This window comes from Copadichromis virginalis, linkage group LG14 (assembly GCF_057382275.1).
Source record: "Copadichromis virginalis isolate Kocher_CV1m ecotype Utaka linkage group LG14, C_Virginalis_male_GT1.1, whole genome shotgun sequence".
NCBI lineage: Eukaryota > Metazoa > Chordata > Actinopteri > Cichliformes > Cichlidae > Copadichromis > Copadichromis virginalis.
The window spans coordinates 26756508-26776672 of NC_140631.1; the positions used below are offsets into that span (position 1 = coordinate 26756508).

Sequence of the window (20165 nt, forward strand, 5' to 3'; positions counted from 1 at the left end):
GTCCATCTTTTTTTCTCCTAAATGCTGACCTGTAGTTATGGAACCAGTTGATAACAGTACTGGTCTTTAGGTTGAGCTGGGAGGCCAGCTCCTCAATGGTTTTGGGGGAGGGGTAGGGCTTCTGCTGATAAGCCCTTTTCAGAGCCTCCTTCTCCTCAGGGCCCAGCACCACCCTGGGCTTCTTCAGCTGCTGCTGCCCTGGGCTCTGGGAGCCCTGCATGTACTCTGACCCCACCAAGCCTCCGTCCACAGAATGGCCATCACTCAAGGAGCTCAGCCGCCTCTTCATGTATGCTGGATGGGAAAGAGGGAGAAATGGGTCATCCAGTGAATACATTAATAAATCTACAAATGAATGGGGAGTTTCAATGATAAAGCTGGCAACACCAGTAAAAACCACAGATGCAAACTACAGTGCATAACAGAGACATTTCAATACAAGTGAAGGATTACATTTAAAAATGCATAAATAGCTGTACCACATGACATTTAAGCAGTTATATAAAATGTGCTGCATTAACATATAAAGACAGCAGAGCAGCAGAGATGTGGGACTTCAGCTGGAACATAAACAGGTAAAAGATTTGTCAGCAAGGTTTGCCATTCAATAAGAAAACACTGATTGCCTTTGAATTTCCGCTGTTAATGTGTAATCGTGTTTCCATCAAAAGCCCTGAGGCAGGAGATGGAGTCTCTCTTCTCGGCAATAACCCCTATTACTGAGCTCTGAATCAGCTGCAGTTGAGCCAAGCTCAATGCAGATTAGCAAGATGATGACAAAGACTTGGAGTAATAAAGCTGCTCCGTTTTCATACAGCGTAACAGGTCTGACAACTAATGCCGCCAGCCTCCCAATCAGCCACTAGGTGGTGCTCTCGTCTTTCTCACCAGTTGTAACAATGAATGCATCTCTTCCATTTTACAGCAAACAAGCAGCACCGTTCACTCGGGGCGCCAGCAACTGAAAATGAACAGCTCATGGCAGCTTCGTATGAGGTTGACATTTTCCCAACCCCAATACATGCTGCCAGATACATTAGTGTTGCAGGGAAAAGCCCCTCAGAGCAAGGTTAGAGCGCTCTCAAAGTTGTGCGCCGCCTCGCAGGCTTGCACCACAAGGGTGAGAGATCAAATGTGGTAACTTTGGACTAGGTCCATGTCTTTCCTCTGGGCTCTGCTGGTAGCCAGAACTATTGCCCATTGCTATTTGGATGCATTACTCTTGGTCAATAATCTAACATGAAGCTGAATGTAGTGCAACCCCACCAGTCCAACCCCCCGACCACACAGGCGTAAGGTCAGTTGTGTTTTTCGCCCTTGTGCGTAGTTTGTGATATCAGCAGGGTAAGCTGATCCTGGACGGCTGTGCCCACTGGCAGGTTCAAATATCCATACCCTGTTTGCTTCAAGTGGGCAGTGCAGGGTCACTGTGAGGCAGCGAGGGAGGAGGGGGAGGGTTATGAAGCAGGCCTATTGGGGGTTTTTGATTCCTAAACGTATCCTCCTGACAGAAAAGAGTGCAGGATGATGGAGTGATGGAGCGGGCAATGGGCTAATAAATGATAAAAATACGAGCTTATAGACACTGATGATTATTATGTTGATGACGATGATGAAGAGTAGTGCTGATGACTGTGAGTAAGCAGGCCCCCGGCAGTCGCCTAGCTGTCACATTGAATACAGTACGTGATGTCTGCAGTCCTGATTGGTACTGACATCACACCAAGATGACTGTGATCTGCACAACATGCTCTGCTGTCCTGCACAAAGGATATTGTGTGCAGATGTGCATGTGTAATTCAAAGGCTGCTGCTTGTGTGTGGTTTTTTTGCTTTGTTTTTTTGTGAGCATATTTCTCAAATAAATGCATGCTTAAGCACAAAACATGAAAGGTTTTCTGAGCCTTTCGATTATTATTTCTGACAGCATGCTGTGCTGTATATAGAGTATGCATCTATTTCTACTCATTGAGCTTTTTGTTACACACACACACACACCTTTCTTCTCCAGGCGTTTCATGTCCATAAGTTTCTCCACGCTGTGTGGGTCCTGGAGCCAGAGCTGCATGCGGACAAAGGGCTCCCTGCCCTTCAGGCTCAGCTTGTGCCAGGGTTTAGGCCTGGCCAGCAGGTCTGAGACAGAACCTTGAGTCAGACCCAGGATAGTCTCCCCAAACAGACGCTGACCTGGTTTGGAGAAAGAAAATGGAACCAGTTAAACTACACAGAAAAGTACAACACCACAATTGAGCATAAGAGCAAAAAACAAACAAAAAAAAAAGGTCTTACCCAGGTTATTATCGGTTAGCACCTCCTTAACCTTCTTGGTGATGGCATAGGTATCAAGCTCAGGAGACATTGCAACCATCTCCTGGATGCTCAGACCCGAGTGACCTGGTAGAGGCAGCGGGGTGCCCGGCTGAGACTCCCCACCTGAAGGATCCTCAGACGGAGGTTTGAGACTGGAGGACTGTGACGCAAGTGGGTCCCCAGTGAGACCATTGACAGATTCTTCAGCTGAACTGAGGGGGGACTCTGGAGCGGGGCTGCAGCTTGCTGATGTCTTGGGAGTACCCTCTGCTCGAGCACGACACAGAATGAGAAAGTTCGCACAGGTTAGGCGACGTGTAACTATGCGAGGCGACACTAGTTTCATCTCCTCTCCCTGCTGGGTTCAGGAGGGACTTCAGTCAAATTACATCGACTAATTTAACTCCTGTTGAACAAACAGCAAAGGTGCTTAAGTTTTCAGTTTGAAGCCTTTTTGGCTTCCTCCTCCTATTCCTTCATCTCCCTGTCTCTGTCTGTGTAGTGCCGCTGTGCAGCTCAGCAGGCTGGAAGAGAGCAGTCATGAGGAGCTGTCAGTGTACATTAGCTGCTGTTTACACCCCCAGAGAGAAAAAGAGACACACACGTGCATGTACGCACACGGACACATGCGCGCAGACACACACATGCAGAGCTGCCATCTGGCGCTGCAACACTAACTTGTCTATGACATGACAAACCAGCAGCTTGCTGGCTGACACTGCCACAGCACTGGGGATGTGGGGGGAGGAGGGGGATAGTGGGAGGAGAAGTGAGCAGGAGGGGGGAGACGGTGGGTGGGATGGAAGCAAGAAGGACGAGGGGGATGAGGAGGAGGGCGGGTGGGGTGAGTGACAGAGTGACAGTAACAACTAGCCACTAGCTCTAATCAGGCTTTCAGAGTAGCGTTCCGGCATAATATATGGTGTGTGTCGGTGTGTGTATTTGCATGTGATTTGTTTACCTTGGTTCTGAGTTTGCTGGATGTGTGCGTTTTGCCCCTGGTCTCCGTTGAGCCAAGGCTGCATGCGGAGGTACGCCTCTCTGCTCCTCTGGTTCAACTTGTTCCACGGTTTGTGTCGAGACAGACTGTCGGTCAGTATACCCTAAACCCCGCGGAGGGAGAAGACTTCAGACGTGCAACCAATGGACAGTCAAAGCAAAGCCATGAAACTCTGGAACTGCCCCTAAACCTCACCTCTTTAGAGTCCTCCTGGTTGTGGTTCTCTTCTCCTATCTGGCTGGACATGGTCCTTCGCGGATCCGTCTGCATGTTGCTCCACCACTGCTCTCTCCAGTAACCTGCTCCTCCGGCACTTCCGGAGCGGGACAGTCCCTCTGAGCCCCGACCCATCCTGAGAGCTCCATCAGCAGACATATCGACCCCCGAAGAGCTGCGGCCCTCTCGCTTCACGCTGGAGCTAAAGTCCAGAATTGGAGACGGGGATGAGGGCGAGGACAAGAGGGAGCTGGGAGGTTTCTTGAGGGAAAGGGCCAGGGGGTTGTAAGGGGGAAGCGGGGCGGTAAGAGATGAGCTCAGGATGTCCCTCTGTGATAGTGACACTGATGACGAAGAGGAAGATGATGCTTTAAGGATGGGCTCCAGTGCGGCCTGTTGGGCTTCCATCTCCCTGCGAGCTTGTTCTAGGATGGAGCGGATGGCTTCGTCTGATCCGCTCCCCCCTCCACTTCCTATTCCACCTCCCCCTTTCAGTCCTGCATAGGACGGCTGAGCATGAGACAAGTCTACAGAGAGGAGAAAAACGGCCTTCATTACAGACACAGCCATCATGGGCACCTTAAATGCCCCGGAGAAGACGGGGGGGGGGAAATTAAATAAATAACTCCAACTTACCAGCTTTCTGCACCTGCAGCTCTCTTTTGGCCTGCTCCAGTATGGACTTGATAGCTTCATCAGAACCTGCCTCTGGGGTGCGCACACGAGCGGTGATGTTACCTGGAAAGAGAGGATGAGGGAATGGGAGGAGACGGAATACCTCGTCAGATTAAAACGCTGGGAATACTAACAGAACAGATAAAGAGGAGACGCTGATGGAAGAATTACACCATAGCACAGCACAAAGAACAACATTCCCACCACTGAGCTTCAAGGCAACTACACTGGAGGGATTGTCATAATTTCTCAGGTCCCTTTAGAGCTTGCACATGCACACGTGCTGCAGGGTTCGTATAGTAAATACTCCCCGCAGAATAACAACTACCAATAAAATCCCTAAATACACATGCTGGCTTTTCCTTTGACGCAAGTCACTGAAACTGTGCGGTTACCTTCAAGGCACATTTATATCTGTATGCCTGCCCGCAATTAATATATGGCGACATAGGCACACACAACACAGAAACATCCCAACACAAACATGCCACACAGACAGAACGTGCTAGAATCTCCGTGTGTGAAGGGGACAGACCTGTGTGTGAAGCTGTATCGGAGAGGGTTCTCCGCTTCGGAGCGTCCTGAAACACTCGGCTAAGCTGGGGCTGGCCTGAGCCCTCTGTTAAAAACAATATACCACACACTATGTTACAGCACTTGTGTGTTTTTTTCCTTTTACAGCTAGACTAAATGGTGCCTTACAATGCTCTGCAAACATAATAAGTGTCTGTTCCTTCCAATGCACATTATATAGTACCATAAATGCATTGATCTTAACCATCTGTGGCCCAAGTAGGATTCCAACTTCTACCTCCAAAAGTTATAATAAAGCCACCACAGAGACGGCCTAGTGGCAGCTATCAAACATGGGAATACCAACATGGACCATCTATGACTCGCTGGCAAATTGTGGTATATTTTTTATGTACCTCTGAGACCAACTTCAATCAGCAATGTCTTGATGCGTTAAGAAAGACAAGCCCAGGCTAATCGAATCTACCCGTAGTTAACAGTACCCCTGCCTTTCTCCTAGTTCCCACCGATCAATACTATTGATGTGTGAAAGGTTTCTGTATTGACCACGATAGCTAGGAGAGGCTCTTGGGATCAGTGCGTGACTAGGAGCTCATTCAAAAAACACAGGTGGGGCACAGAATGGGAGTTAGGAAAGAGAAAGAAAAATAAAAAAGCTAGTCCATATTGACAAGCTAATCAGTTGCTCTATGCAGGGCTTTACACACATACACACAACATGCAAGACACACACACTCCCCCACGCACAGACAACAATACAGGAACGCAGACTCACCTCTCTGCCGTCCCTGGATGCTGCGCAGAGCGAGGATGTTCTGCTCATCGGCGAGGAACTGCCTCATCTTGTGGAACGGCTCCTTCCCCCTGATGGTTAGCTTGTTCCACGGCTTTGGTCTGGCCAAGATCTCGCTGACTGATCCCTGGGACAGTCCCAGCACATAATGACCAAACACACGCTGACCAATGTTGTGCTTGATCAGCTGCTCTTTCACTTGCCGAGCAATCTCCGCTGTGTCCATGTCCTCCCCGTCCAAAACACTTCCTGTATTAGCATCAGAGTGGCTTGGTGATGGGGAGGGGGCGCTGCCAGCTGTACTGCTCCCGTTAACAGGAGCCATGTCAGGGCTGGCTGGAGGTGGCTGGGGGCTGCTGGCTGCTAGAGGGATGGCAGCAGACCCTGAGCCAGGGGTGGAGGTAGGGATGGAGCTGAGGGTTGGCGTGAAGGGGGTGAACAGTAGAGCCCCACTGGGGATTCCAGAGGACTCCTGCAAGGCTTTTGAGTAGAAGGTCTGGAGCAGCTGCCGCTGAATCAAGGAGTTCAAAGCCATCTTACCACCCACCAGAGGGAAGACGGGGGAGTAGAAGTCCTGTCCAATGCCCGTAGGAGCGAAAGGGAGCGTTTCACTGCTGTTGCTGCTGCTGCTGGTGGTGGTGGTGGCAGTGTTGAGAGGGTCCGTGTGAGTGCGAGACAGGGGGCGCTGTGAGGAGGACGGAAGAGAGGGAGGGGGAGGAGGGGGTGAGGAAGAGGGGTCGCTTGGCGCGGTCTCCTCCTTCGCTGTGGACTCTTCTGTCCCTTTTCGCCCGGCTGACCCTACAAGAAAGGTCAGACACACCATGCATTATGGGGGGAGTCAACAAAAAAGGGGTTCCAAAACGAGAGAGAAAAAATAAAATAACAAACGTTGAAAGTTGTCTTAATCAAGTCTTTTTCAAATTAGTGAACTCTGTTTCCTTTTTTGCCAACCCCCCCAGGCAAGTGCCCATGCATTTGTGATTTCAACCTTTCTTGTAAGCCACAGCCTGGAGGGAAAAAAAAGGACAAACAAAACAATTGACACTGTGCCACTTAGGCAGATTAGCTTGGCCCAGGGCTCAGTCTCTTTTTCCCTCTCTCTCTGCTGCAGGCAAAGCAGAAGTAACTGGACAGAGCAAGATGATGTCCTTAGATAGCCAATACACCAAGTCCTCTTCCATGCTGCTGCAGTGTGTCCTTACACACCGATTTATTCCATTGTAGGTGTAGTAACATTGTTTTTAGTCCAGAAAAATACATCCAGGTGAAAAAACATAAATAAATAAAAAAAACTTCTGAAATTAGTTTGGCTTAACAGAAAAAAGACGCATGTCACCAAAAGACAGACTGCACAGCTCTGCTGACTCAAAACAAAGGCCCTCGGCTGCTTGTCCCCTAGAGAGTTCTACTGAATACATTTTTCTATTCACCAGAACAAATACAGACAAAAAATATATTTTCTCAGTCTTGTAACTACTAGAACCCATCTTGATAATAATCGCTGGGAGAAATATTATTCTAATGCATAACCATTGAGACTTAACATGATTGAGTAAGACAGTAAGCTCCTCTCACTGTGAATGTTAATCAATTCAAAGCTATTCAGCTATTCATGCCTAAAGCCATGACATTTCAAACCCATAAACACTGTTGCAGAGGGCAAGAGTCCTAATGTCGGGGGCATTGCACGTTGTCCTCGTTCTTGTGTAATGCGGCTCCGTTACCGTTCAGGTTGACCTCCTGCTGGGGTATTTACAAAACACCAAAGATGCCTTTTCCTCCCTTCCATGAAGAGCGGGACTACACCAGCAACATTTCCAAACCATGAGAAAGTTTTGCATGACTTTTGCATTATTTTTTTTTTTCAACCAATGAACCTGTACACGTGGGCTGCTGTGGTGCAAATAATTCCGCAAACATTACGAGTTAAGTATTCTCAGAGAAAGACCATCTATATGCACACAAGATTGTATGCACTTCCCTGATGACTTGAACTGCAGCTAAAGCCTCATAATCTCCCTTGACCTTCTCTCTTTTTTTTGTTTTGTGAAAGCAGTTTGTCCGGTGTCGATGAACCCGGTCCTTACAGCAACATAAGACTTACCGCTGAGCTCGGTGTTGGCGATGCGCAAAGCGGCGCTCTCCGATTGAAGACTTCGGTTCCTCTCCAGTAACAGAACCTCCAGGGGTTTGGATGAGTCCTGGCAGAAAGGAGATCAGAAACAGAGGGGGAAATTAAAGCTTTTGACACAGCTTTTCTCCAGCCTCTCCTCTCAGATGGTCATGTTTACTGATCTAGTTGTGCAATTTTTGCTTTGTCAATAACTTAGTGGCTGCAACCTCAAGTCTACAGTCTGCTGCTTAGTCTTACCTGCACAGAGTCGGATGCTCCAAACTCCATAGCCTTGAGGATACTGAGAAAGGAGGGAGGGAAAAAAAGCAAGCATGAGAAAACCGCCAAATATACACAAACACACAGGATGCTAACTTTTCTATGTCTTTCTTTTTAATGACAAAGAGCGAGACTGACGATACAAAACTACAAACACAAAGGCTTCGCCTACGTAAGGGCACCCAATTGAGTTACCCACATTAAATGAAGCGACACATCTTCTGTTTACTGCACGTGTCTAAAGACATCAGACTCGTGCAATAAACAGATCTGTACAGGACACACAAATGCCTGTGTTCACTCCTCACCTCAACTCCTTCTTCACCTCCTCATAGTCAGCTTGCTTCTGCAGCTTCTCCTCCAGCTCCTACACATTGCAAAGATGCAACAAAGACAATTAAAACAATAATACAAATCAACACTTGGATCTCAGTAGATCCTGCGTTTCTATTATTTACTTAACTCTACACAACGAAGGGTGTAAACTGGTGAATAGGGTTAAGCAAACGGGAAAAAGACAAGCTACGTAAGTTAGTAAAACTTACGTAGCTTGTCATTATAAATGAAAAGTTAAAGTGGCTTCCAACCAAAATCAGATGTTTGTTGCGTTGGTACCTTCAGAACTTTGGATTTGCTGCTAAGCTGCTGTTCCAGCTGTGAGATCTGGGAGCTGGTGGTCTCTCGGAGTTTGGTCAGGCTGGCCTGCAGTCTCTGCACATCTTCCACCAGCTGGGCAGTCTCTCTTTCTTTGGCCCTGAGCTCCGCCTCCAGATTTGAATGGGACGCCACCTCTTCCAACTGTTCCTAAAGTCCAAAAAGTTAGGCAGTTTAATTGAGTAAGTCTCCAGCCACATATAGTCTCAAGTTCTATCAAATGAATAATTTCATCAGTGGATGTTTTGTGTCAAACAAAGCTGATCAATATTGATTATCTTGTCAAAAGGCTTACTTCTTCAGATTCATAGCCACAGATGATGCAATCAATCACAATCACTTCATACCAAAGGAAAGTAGATAACTTTGGCGGAACAGTAGTAGCTGTACACTAACCAAGTCCCATGTCTGCAAGCTATTGGTTAAATCCAATAAATCAGTTAATCCATATACCAATCACATCTTACTTCTTAAGGAAGCTTAACTGGTTACTCCAGCATCTGACCTTTAATACCAGTGACTAAAGTCTATCCATAAAGTGAGGCTTAAAGCTATAGTCACTAGGGAGACCAGGGCACGGCAATAATTACTGTGACCAAATGCAGTGAACCAGCAATCTGGTCTGCCACCACTCGCAGTCAGTTGCCATCTTTAAAGCAACTTGCATTAAGATGGTAATAAAAAGGCAAAAAGACTCTTGCTGTGATCAGTGTGTAACTGAATGGGTTGATTTGGCAATTACATAAAATCTGTTTGTGATAATGGTGATCAACTGTGGCAAATCTATTGGCATCTACATACAACGAAACTCACATTATCTACTCGTAATCAGAATTCAGTCAGAACCTCATGGATTTGTAACAGAAATGAAAATGTTCCTCCACAAATAATGATATAGTTGCTGCAGGACAGTGATTTAAAAATGATGATGTGCACAACCTAACATATATACAGAAATATAACCAGAAGCAGGCAACCACTTGAGCCAAGCTCCCAACTGCAGAGACGGGCAGCTGAGTTGCGTTTATCGGCACATGCTCGCTCAGACTGCCAACACATTGCAATCAATCTGTCTGTGTTTAAAAATTAAATGGCAATTATTTGCAAACCTTCACCAATCTGTCAGAGTGATGGCAGTCGGTCCGAGCTGGACTGTGTGTGTTTGGAGACAGGCTGCCTCCCACAAGGGGATCTGTGCAGTCGCCTTGCGATCAAAAGTGGTCTGCTAAAGGTCGATGGTGTTGCATGCTCAGCCTTTGGATGATCAGTTTGTTCCAGCAACGACTTGCAAAAGATTTATTTAAATCACTGAGCAACCGCCTATTTTTCCTAGTGGCAAAGAGGTTGCCACCCTATTTTTACTCTAGTGTGACTGAGCCATTAATCAGTCTGTCAGTGTAGCATAAAAAGGCCAAGCTGATCTTTAGCCTATCAATCCAGTGAATGAGTGAAACGTGTTACCGTGTTTGGGTCAGCCTTGGCCGGGCTGCTGAGCTGCTGGGATTGGTTGCTCAAGGACAGCTGCTCTCTGACTGACTCTGCCTCTCTCTGAGCTGCTTCTGCTCGCTGGAAAAAGAAAAAGAAAAGGAGAAACGTTCAGGGAAAATCCTGTGTCGCAGGTTCCTACAGTTAAAACACTATTAATCTAAAGTTTAACGCAGATCACTTCTGTGTGAGTTCAGTGTTAATTTTAATGTACACGCTTTCCCGTTTTCACTACTCAACCTGTCTCATTTTTTCCGCTAGCCCTGGAGAAAAAATTAAAGAGCTATTTAACACATCCTTCGAGACAGACAAAATGGGAATAGTGAGCCCAAGAAAGCGGGAATAAAAGTTTTTGTTCATATGCAAAACCCCTCCCCTTTTACTCTGTTTAAAATCTGTCAAATCGGTGACCGTTGCTCATTGACAGCAAAGACATCTGTGAAGGAGAGGAGTACAATGCTGAATGCACAACACTAGCAATCAAACTGAACAAGTTTTTCAGTACACAATCTTCTATCAGTCAACTGCACTTTTTATTTGGAAAGCGAGTCAGCCCCTTTCAGCGTAAATAATGATATACTTCAGAGTGGAGGGTGGCTGGAAATGCGATGTACAAATTTAGAATGACAACCAAGAGCGAACATTTCCTTAATTAAAAATCTCAAGTTATTCCTGAGCATTGAGATGACACCCGCTGCCTGGTGTTTACTGCTAAAGTGCCGTGCTCCAGTAGGGAATCATCTACCACGCCGGCCAACTTGCCATCATTAGGAGTTACAGGGAGCCGATTCCACAGTGTTCCTAATTGCAACCATATTGAGAGCTGTTATTGACTGGGTGGGAGTTGGACTGCTAGTTGCAAAAGAAAATCCTGTTTTCCATTTTCTTCTTATAAAAGCATATAAAAAGTCTGTGACTGAGCTGGAGGCCATGCTGTCATCCTCTGTAAACCTCAAATCAGAAGTGTGAATAGAGTGTGTGTTTGTGTGTGCGGCATTATAGTCGGAGCGTTAACCTTTAGGCTAATATTAACATTACATGCCTATGCTACCCCTTTAACCACAAATCATACTCTTGGGCTAATAATGAAAGTTAACAACAATGACATTAACAGATACCACAGGAATATTTACAACACGAGGGCAGAGGGCAGACCGGGGGGCTTATTTCAGCTGGATGGGTTTAGTAGGTGTGTAATAAACAAGCAAAAGAAACAGCAACCCTCGCAGTGATAAGCAAGCCACATCTCATGGATTCTCAATAGACAGGAATATTTCGATATTTTTAAAGGTCTATTTTTCATGTCAACAAACCCACAATGGAAAAAAGACCAAAACCACCTTTCTGAGATTCTCTCAGCAACAGGCCCTCATGCTCTTTATGAAGGTTAAAGAACAGTTTCTTTAAAAAACAAAATAATATCCAAAAAATTATGCCCACTGTGACCTTAATCAAACCAAAGCACACTGTGCAAGTGTACTTATTATAATAGCTTATTAGAAATAATATTTATACAGCAAAGTGCTTCACATATTGGATAAAACCACACATTAAATATGTTTCAATGCCCCCGACTTACACAATTTCAAGCATATGGTCTTAAACACACCAACAATAAAAACATTTGTGTGACCAATATCGTAAAAATAAAGCGCAAGTATTTAAGAAAAAGTTAACCCGTTTAGCAGACATTTAAAACAAACCACAGATTTCTGAAGGATTTCGGAGACAATAAAGAATCCAAAGTTCAGCTGCCAAAACCTCAAAGACTCAATTTAAAGTAAACGGTTAATCAGAGATCGACTGTCATCACAAAACACTCAAAATAAAAAGCAGGAGCCTGGCCATGCAGGACTTTGTATGCGATTCATTGAATTCAATTAAAATGAACGCTAAGCCTCACTGCAATTAACATGGAGGGGTGTCAAACACAAGGCTCGGGTGCCACAATCAGCCCGGCAAAGTAAGAGATAAACAATTAAAGGACAGAAAGTCCCTATCAACTATTTTTCTGTTGACAAAGTTTCTTTTCTTTTCTTTTTTTTTCTTTTTTTTTTTTTTAAATGGGTCCACAATAAAATAAATGACACACAGTGGATGTGGTTTGGTCATGTCACATTTGTTTAGAGGAAGCTAAAATATAAAATATCACTAAAATAAATTGTTTTAAATCGGTTTACCTCATGTTTGCCTCCACAACAATTTCAGCCAGCATTTGTTTGGTCTACAATTTAACAATGAAACTTGTGAAGACAACTTGGACAGTGTTGCACTTAAACAAAAAAAAAAATACTATTCAGTATTAAACCGAGCGGGCTACCTGATTGGCTCTTTCCAGGTCTGTCATCAAGATCTCAATCTCATCCGCCCTAAGAGACAGAAAAACATGTGTTGTTACTTCAGATAAATGCACAGAGGATATAAAAAAAAAACAAAAAAACAAATATGGATAAATGAATGATGACGACTGGCAGAAAGAGAGGTGCACAGATTTAGAGCATCCCGGTACGGTGTCCATTAAGCTACTGTCTAAATTTCACCTTAATCCATTGATTGTGAACTCCATAACTCAAACAGCTTGTATATGTGCGTGCATACATGTATTTAAATGTGTGTGTGTCTATGAGTGTAGGTGTGCACATGTAAGCCCCTAAACCCAGGCCACACTAAAACAGAGGGATTACATTAATAGAGCTCTAAGTCCTAATACAGCAGACTAATCTGCTATGAAGCTGTGTGATTGTGTCTGACTAATGGTCTGGATGGAGGCCATGGTTCACCTCTCACTTGCTAGAGGTCAAACAGCAAGAATACATCCCCGTAATACCACCTCTCATTGGACTTTGGGAAAAATATTTTAAATAATCCCTCCATCGTGAGAGACGTGGATACCTGGCACTTTTCTGTGAACAATGAGCGGGAACTGAAGAATACAGAAGCGCAGCGAATGTTAATATTTCGTAATGACGACTTTAACTTTGAGTTAAACTACAATTGCCTTTCTGTTTTTGAGTTTTCAACATGCGTGAATATGTTTCCCAGCACGAGGAGGCTTTGGAAATAGTGACCTCACCGATGGTCTATAACGCAATGCAACGACATGGCATAAATGCGTGCGTGTTTATTTAAGACATTCCTCGCTGATAAGAATACGCGAGTGGCACCGAGTGGAAAGGCGTGAGGCGCATATGTGCACTGCGCGTCCATTAAGACCTTTTGATTTTATTGCAATCTTTTGATAGTGAACCCAGTAGCCCACGCAGCTTTTGTATTTGTGTGTCACAGTATGAGAAACAGTGTTATGTCCCATAGGCTTGAGTACTACTGATTTGAATGTGTTTAACAAAACAGACACAGTTGATATTAGGTCAACATTGTGCCACAGGCAATGCAGCAAAAAGAATCAGATGTGGGTGGGAGAGCTTTTCACTCTCCGCTTTTATTCTTTCCCTAACAGTTAAAAGGATCTAGTATGTATTTAAGCAACATAATAGTACACTACCTCAACAGCTTTTATCCCGTCTTAAGCTATAGTGTGCAGGACCCGCAAGCGCACTCAAATCGCGCACCCGCGCACACAAATGTTAAGGTCAGAGAGCCAACAAGCTAGAAAAGCTTGTAATGGAGAGCGTTTATGGGTAGTAATGCAACCCAAATACACCACCGCTCCTGCTCCAAATGTGATCATTTAATCAAAGTACAGATGCACAAAGTCTTCTTAAATAACCTTTGGATTTGGCTGTATTTGGGAATTATAAAGGCAAAGCTAGAGGCTGAGGGCCAAAGCAGAGCACAGGGAAGGGATTTTCTGCATATCCTGATACAGTCAGTCAGTCAGTCAGTCGCTGGGCAGGGCAGGAACTGTCCGTGGCCCGCCAATGCACCCGCTGGAATGACTTCATCAAACACTGGAGAGTAAAAGGGGGGGTGGGTCCTTCGTGATGATAAAGTCTGATTTTATAGCACCCAAACTTATCTATAAAACACCATACAGCAGCCACAGGGAGGAGCTATAGAGTAGATACACAGCCAAAATGGAAAACGCACACAATCAGCGCACACTCAAACACACTCTTTTGTACCATGAAAGCCAATGGGTGCACCCAGTGACATCAGTGAGTACTATAGGACTTCTGAAACAAGCCCAGAGCCTCTGAGGCCCTACTGTACTTCCTCCATCTCAGACAGGCCTTTTCATCTCCTATCATCTTCTCTCTTGCTCCTCACTCAAGCGCTCCTTTTCTTTTCCACCCTTTGCCTGCCTCCATCCTTTCCCCCTCAACCGTTGCCTTCCCATCGCCCTCCACTTTTTTCACCCCCTCCTTTCATCTTTTTCTTCCTTCCACCTCCCCTCTCTCATCTTTCGCCCTCTCTTCCTCGGCCTCTGTCCTCGGTGCCAGCAGGATATTCCCCTGATTTAGATTTTCATTTCCCTCCTCTATCGCTCTCTTATCCCCTCTTCCTCGCTGATGCCTCCGGCCCCTGGCTCGCTTTTTGCCCTCCAGCTTTCATCACTCCATTCCTTTTCTTTCCTTGGCTTTCTCCACATTGCATTTTCACAGCGTGTTACCTTGGGGATTTCAAGGAGGCTTAAAAAGAAGCTAGCTGTGAGACCGTGTCTGTGTGTATGTTGTGCGCCATTTTGTGTTGTTGTGTGCTTGGGCTGGACACCGGAAAGAAAGCCCTATTGACCGGTGCCTAATTATCGGCAATTAAACGGATTTTAACCAAAATGTTATCAAAGCCTCCTACATGCAGATAAAGCTATGCGCAAACATACAGAGGAGTCTCCGCACACTCAGCTCACACACTCACACACACATACACACACAAAGCATCCTGTGGGGCTGGAGATCAATATATCATTAATCTTTAACAGGGACTAAACGGGTAAAATGCGGCCAAGCCAGACCCTCACAGCGTCGACACAGAGAAGGGGGGGGGGGGGGGCTACGCTACATCTGCAGGCCCGCCTCCCGCTGAAGCTGAGACTCTCCGGGCGCTGCAAACATCGACCAAATTCTCAGGGAGTGTGTTTGTGTACGTCCACGGGTGTTTGTGAGAGTGTGTTAGTGCTTATTTTAAAAGGCAGATTACCCAAATGCAGCGAGAGGATGGGGGGGATTTGTCACGCAATGTCCTCCTTAGTCAAAAGTTCAGAGCGAGTGTGTGCGTGTGTGCGCGTTTGTGTGTGTGTACCCGCACGTGTCTGTGCGCTTGTGAGGAGAGAAGCGCATGATATGTATGTATGCGTTTGTGTTTCGCAGTGCCAAAATGTATGCAGTTAAAGGGTTAAAAGTTGTGTTCAGCCAAACACTGGCGATTTGCTCAGCCAAGCAGTAAACGGGGGAAGGACTCCAAGGACTGGGAGGGTGCAGGGTTAGAGAGGGTTTGTGTGTGCTTTAAAGCGTTGCATTAAAATTTCAGATCACAGCACGCCACATAGTCAAGGACCCTGACTGCCTCGGGCTCACGAGTGAGTGAGCGAATGAGTGAGTGTATACTTGTACGTGTGTGTGTGTGTGTGTGTGTGTATTTATGTGGGTGGGCATGTGTTTATTAGCTTCTGTAAGCAAATGGGACCTACTATAAGTGTCTTTTCAAAAAGTGTTTTCTTCTGACATAAAACGAAGAGACAAGGACGCCAAAAGAAAGCGTAAAGAAATGTAGGAAGAAAAAAAAAAAAAGAAGAAGTGCAGGAAAGGGGACGGGGGGAGGGAGGGCCTTCTGATAGACTATGAAACATATTGATTAGTGCTATTACACCGTGTGCAATTTCGTCCTGTGGTTTTTCCTCTCACACTAAAAAAAAACCAAACACCTAATGCAGGAGACAAACGACAAAGTGTGCGAGTGAGCGAGGTAAGAGGGAAAAAAGGAAAAAAACAGGGAGAAAAAAAAAATTGTGAGGAAGACAGAAGAGGGATCGATTTGTTTTTAACAGCCAATCAATTTAACAACTCTGTTAGTGGAGAGGCACAGTGAGTTTGGGGCCAGGTAAATGGGATGGGGTGGCGATGGTGGTGGTGGTGGGGTGGCCTTAAAAGCCAAGTTGATACTCTCCCGTACTTTGTGTATGAACACAGGATGCCCTTGACCATTTTATTATCAGTCCCTGGATTTAGCCAAAAGAGCTCATATTTCAGCCAAGGCAGGGTGATCCCCCCCTTCCCCGGAAATGTAATTTTTCAGCTTTGCGTATGCGATTCTGGTGCTCACGAGGTTCTGGGTCCTGCTGCTAACCCAGAGGGAACGAGGAGTGTGAATGTCATAAAGTGCCACTTCACAGTGCGGAGTGCTGACATGGAAAAGCTTCTGTTCTCATCCTCAACACTACTATAAGATCAATAATGATAGATGCCCAAAGCTCGACTGAAGCCATCTCATCTTACAGGTCCTATTAGAAAACATATGTAGCTTTCAATCTGGCACCTCTCTATCAAGTCTCTGATGAAATCTGAAAGCTCTTTACCCCATTAAGACATCAGGCGCCTATATAAGACTTATACGTACATATCAGGTCTTAATGGATTAAACAAAACCACACACACATCCGCGCGCACAAAACAAACTCTATTTTGATGTTTTAGTTTGGCTGCAGAATACATTACAATCCCTTTCAGTATTTACAGTGCATGGGTAATGCCGGGATTTGGAGGCTGCTGGCTGTTGTGGGAGAAAATCCAGCTGTTAGGGAGAGAAGGGGGAGTTTCCATGCAAGGAGATTCACTAAACAGGATGATTATGTCAGGAGGAGAGTATGGAGGAGCCAGAGGGGAGAAGTCACCCGCAAACACACATAGATCAGTGAGGCACGTACTTTGCTGTGGATTCCTCGTCATACTTTGTCTTCAAATCAAAGAGCTCGGCCTGAGTTGTTTCAAGTGCTGCAAAAGACGGTGAGAGACAGTTAAGGGTTTTCCTGGTGCAAAGTGAGCTGAAGAAGCAGATCCAGACATGAGCGATACTTTTTAAAAGAGCATTAAAGGTGTAAACATTATCTTTGACAGCTTCTTACTACTAAAGTCTTATTTCACACGAGAAACTTTGGCATTTCTGTTTCTCAGTGATGACAGCTGAGATTTTCTTAGATCTCCAGGCCTCGCAGACACCTAGTCCAGATGTGTCAGATTAACTATGAGTGTTAAACATAATAATCACCAGTAGCTGTTTTTTTTTTTTTTTTAACTCATTTTCACAATGGGTGAACATTTATTGAGAAATAGAGAGGAATAGAGGGAACCTATTATGATTTCCTTTTTTCTGTCACACAAAGGTGGATGATCACATTACAAATGACAAGTTTTAAGTAATATGGTCGGTGTATGTGGATGTAACCCCTATGAGCCCAAAGCTCCGGTTAAATATATTCTTTTTTTCTACTTTGGGATCTGCATGATATCACTGAGAGGGGATATCCTTATATGGTCATCTCGGGAACGCAGCTTTGCCTGGGAGCACAGACGCTCCACCCACCTGATGTTTCAACCCTTCTATTTGTCAGTCTGAAGAAAGCTGGATTAAAGGGAGGTGGAAGGGAGCTAAAACAGCTTGTTTCAGGACAGCAGAATACAGGGCTTCACGGGTTTAAGGTAAACAAAGATGACGCTGAACTTTTAAATCATACAAAGCTACTCTACAAAAGTACAGGGATAAAAATATGGAACTGGAGATTAATATAATAAGTCCCCTTTAAGAAGTTTTCAAAGGCTTAATAGCCAGCCCAACTACACTTTCAGTGATAAGAGCACTTTATCTAAAGGTGGGTAAACAATCCCCAGGTGTGTACAGGCTGCGTAGGCTGGTACCTGTCTGTAGGGACCGGGCTTTCTGTTCGGCCTCCTCCAACCTTGAGGACATGGAGTCCTGGCTCTCCTGGAGTTTCCTACAAGAGACCAGGTAGCAGAAAGTCACAGTCAGTCAAGAGATACTGAGTCAGTAAATTCTGAGCTCACACTTTGTGGCAACTGCGACTATTCTCTATTTTCCCACCATTTCTGAAGTGTTTTCCACCCTAAAATCCTCCCAACACAACTCACTCCTCATTAAGCAGCCCTATTAGGCAGGAATGTCTGGCCACTGGGGCACACTGCACCCAGGGGGGAGAGAGAGAGAGAGAGTGCGCGAGGCTTGACTAAGGGAGAGGGGGGAGGGGGCGACAGAAACCACAAGGATAAAATAGATTCATTCTTAGCATATAAAAAGTTGGGCTCTGCTGAGAAATTGCCACTGCGTGTAAAAACATCAATAATCTAGCACAAAGATGGTCTTTATGGCACTCTTTGATGCCCCCCTTCCCCGCCAATCTGTCTCTCCTGTCATCTCTATTTTTCTGCCCTCTACTTCATCCTTTCATCTCCCTCACTCTCTCTACCCTTCGCTCATTCCTTGCAGGATGAAATGCATCGGAGGTGCCATCCATTTACTCCCCCCCCCTTCTCTCTCAGACACAGGAAGTCAGCTCACTGCAGACAGGAAGGGGCCCATAAAACACTGACGTACAGGAAATACAATTGGACAATTGATCTTCTACTGTACGTATGAAAGGGACAGTGAGCTTTAATACAGCTTCGTCAAACAAACGAGATGACTGACAGGAGGAAAACGTGCTTTGTAAAGTCCATTTCATATTAGTAAACTGTATACGTCAACTTGAAATGAGGACTTTCATCAGAGGGATGGTGTTTTAAAGACTGCAAGCAGCTTGTAGCTTGGAGAAAATCCATAGCGTTCAGTGCATCGGGTCTCATTCGCTTAGAATTACAGCGGAGACTGTTTGGAGTCAGTATATCATTACTAAATCTGCATGGTGAGAGTGCGATTTAGTAGTAAAACTGCATATTAACATGCTTGAAGAGGAACTCCATACTGTGCAGCTGAGCACTTGTGACACGCTGAATTTAATCTGTTAATTCTGTCGGTCTCAAACTTTCATTTCATTGCTGATAAAAACGTTCAGGTCTGACGCATCCATCAGAGCTTTTTTAGCTCTTGTTCTCCCTCAGTGAAAATATGCTGCGTCTTTAAGCCCCGAGGCTGCAGCGGCTAATCACATGAAGCCTCATCACTCAGATGTCTGCACATCTCTTTTTTATTTGATTTGATTACTTCAAAATAAGAGCACACATTATCCAAGTTAATATGGGATCACAAGATAGCTTAAACTAGTTACTGTTTTTTGGGATCCAATGTAGAAGCAAAGGAGCCTGAGTTAGTTGTTACGTGAAACAATATTCCTGCCTCAAGTCCATTATACTTTAGGCCAAATTGGCCCTTTTCTGGAAAATGGCAGTATTAAAGCATTTTAGCCTCACTAAGCAGTTTTTTTAAAATGTCCCTAAAGCATCCGGAAGCATTTTTTGAGCTTATTACTGCCCCCGTCTTCCTGTACACCTGAAAATTACACACTTTAACAAAAAAAAAAAAACATTGTATTGAAATAAAGTAGTCTTTATCAGCAAAGCATATTTTTGCACAGCAGAGGCCCATGGCAGCAAAATATCCAACATAACGGCTGAAAAGTATCTTGGTAAACAGAAAATGGGAGTGGATGGTGTCGATTCCCATCAAAGCGAGAATGGCAAGCGCCCACATGACAAAAATGCTGGCATTGTCTTTTATGCAAGTTATCTCCATTCCTACATTTGTGCGCAGGAGGAAAGCAATAAGCAACAATTTGTCGATTAGACTGATAACTACTGAAAAAAGAGAAAAGAAAAAAAAAGAAAAGAGCCCTTGGAGATTTGCTTAAGTAGGAATTAGTAAGTTGTGAACAGAGAGCCCTGCTAAATAAAGTCTGAAATCTTAAACCTATCATTCAAAGATAAGAATCAGCAGTTCTGCCTGAGGGCACAATGACCCAAAGCATTCAAACTGCAAAATAATGCAGAGGTTATTACTTTAAACACAGCTGCAGCAGCGCACATACGCACATAAACATGCGCAACTTTTACCTCTCCTTCTCTGCATAGTCGTTGTGTAGCTGGAGCTGCTTCTCTTGGGCCAGGTTCTCGGCTTGATTCTTCAGAGACTGCTCGTACTCGCGAATCTTCTCCTTCAAGGCCTTAATGGTCACCTCTGTGGAAGAGATTAGAGCAAAGAGGCGAG

General features: G+C 45.0%; 1 protein-coding gene across 2 annotated transcripts in view; it reads right to left on the reverse strand.

The window, feature by feature from the left end:
- The window catches only part of cux1a (cut-like homeobox 1a), a 57150-nt gene that overhangs the window by 5606 nt on the left and 31379 nt on the right, over nucleotides 1-20165 (reverse strand). The window contains exons 6-22 of one of the 2 annotated variants that reach the window (XM_085430184.1): nucleotides 20012-20135; nucleotides 17867-17943; nucleotides 16879-16945; nucleotides 12379-12427; nucleotides 10035-10139; nucleotides 8535-8723; nucleotides 8228-8286; nucleotides 7899-7941; nucleotides 7632-7728; nucleotides 5510-6325; nucleotides 4736-4819; nucleotides 4162-4263; nucleotides 3505-4052; nucleotides 3271-3412; nucleotides 2289-2576; nucleotides 1998-2186; nucleotides 30-294 (exon numbers count right to left, since the gene is read on the reverse strand). In XM_085430184.1, coding sequence (XP_085286310.1) covers nucleotides 30-294; nucleotides 1998-2186; nucleotides 2289-2576; nucleotides 3271-3412; nucleotides 3505-4052; nucleotides 4162-4263; nucleotides 4736-4819; nucleotides 5510-6325; nucleotides 7632-7728; nucleotides 7899-7941; nucleotides 8228-8286; nucleotides 8535-8723; nucleotides 10035-10139; nucleotides 12379-12427; nucleotides 16879-16945; nucleotides 17867-17943; nucleotides 20012-20135 — 3244 coding nt within the window. The remainder of the gene's footprint in view (nucleotides 1-29; nucleotides 295-1997; nucleotides 2187-2288; nucleotides 2577-3270; nucleotides 3413-3504; nucleotides 4053-4161; nucleotides 4264-4735; nucleotides 4820-5509; nucleotides 6326-7631; nucleotides 7729-7898; nucleotides 7942-8227; nucleotides 8287-8534; nucleotides 8724-10034; nucleotides 10140-12378; nucleotides 12428-16878; nucleotides 16946-17866; nucleotides 17944-20011; nucleotides 20136-20165) is intronic. The other variant, XM_085430185.1, reaches the window with a different exon arrangement.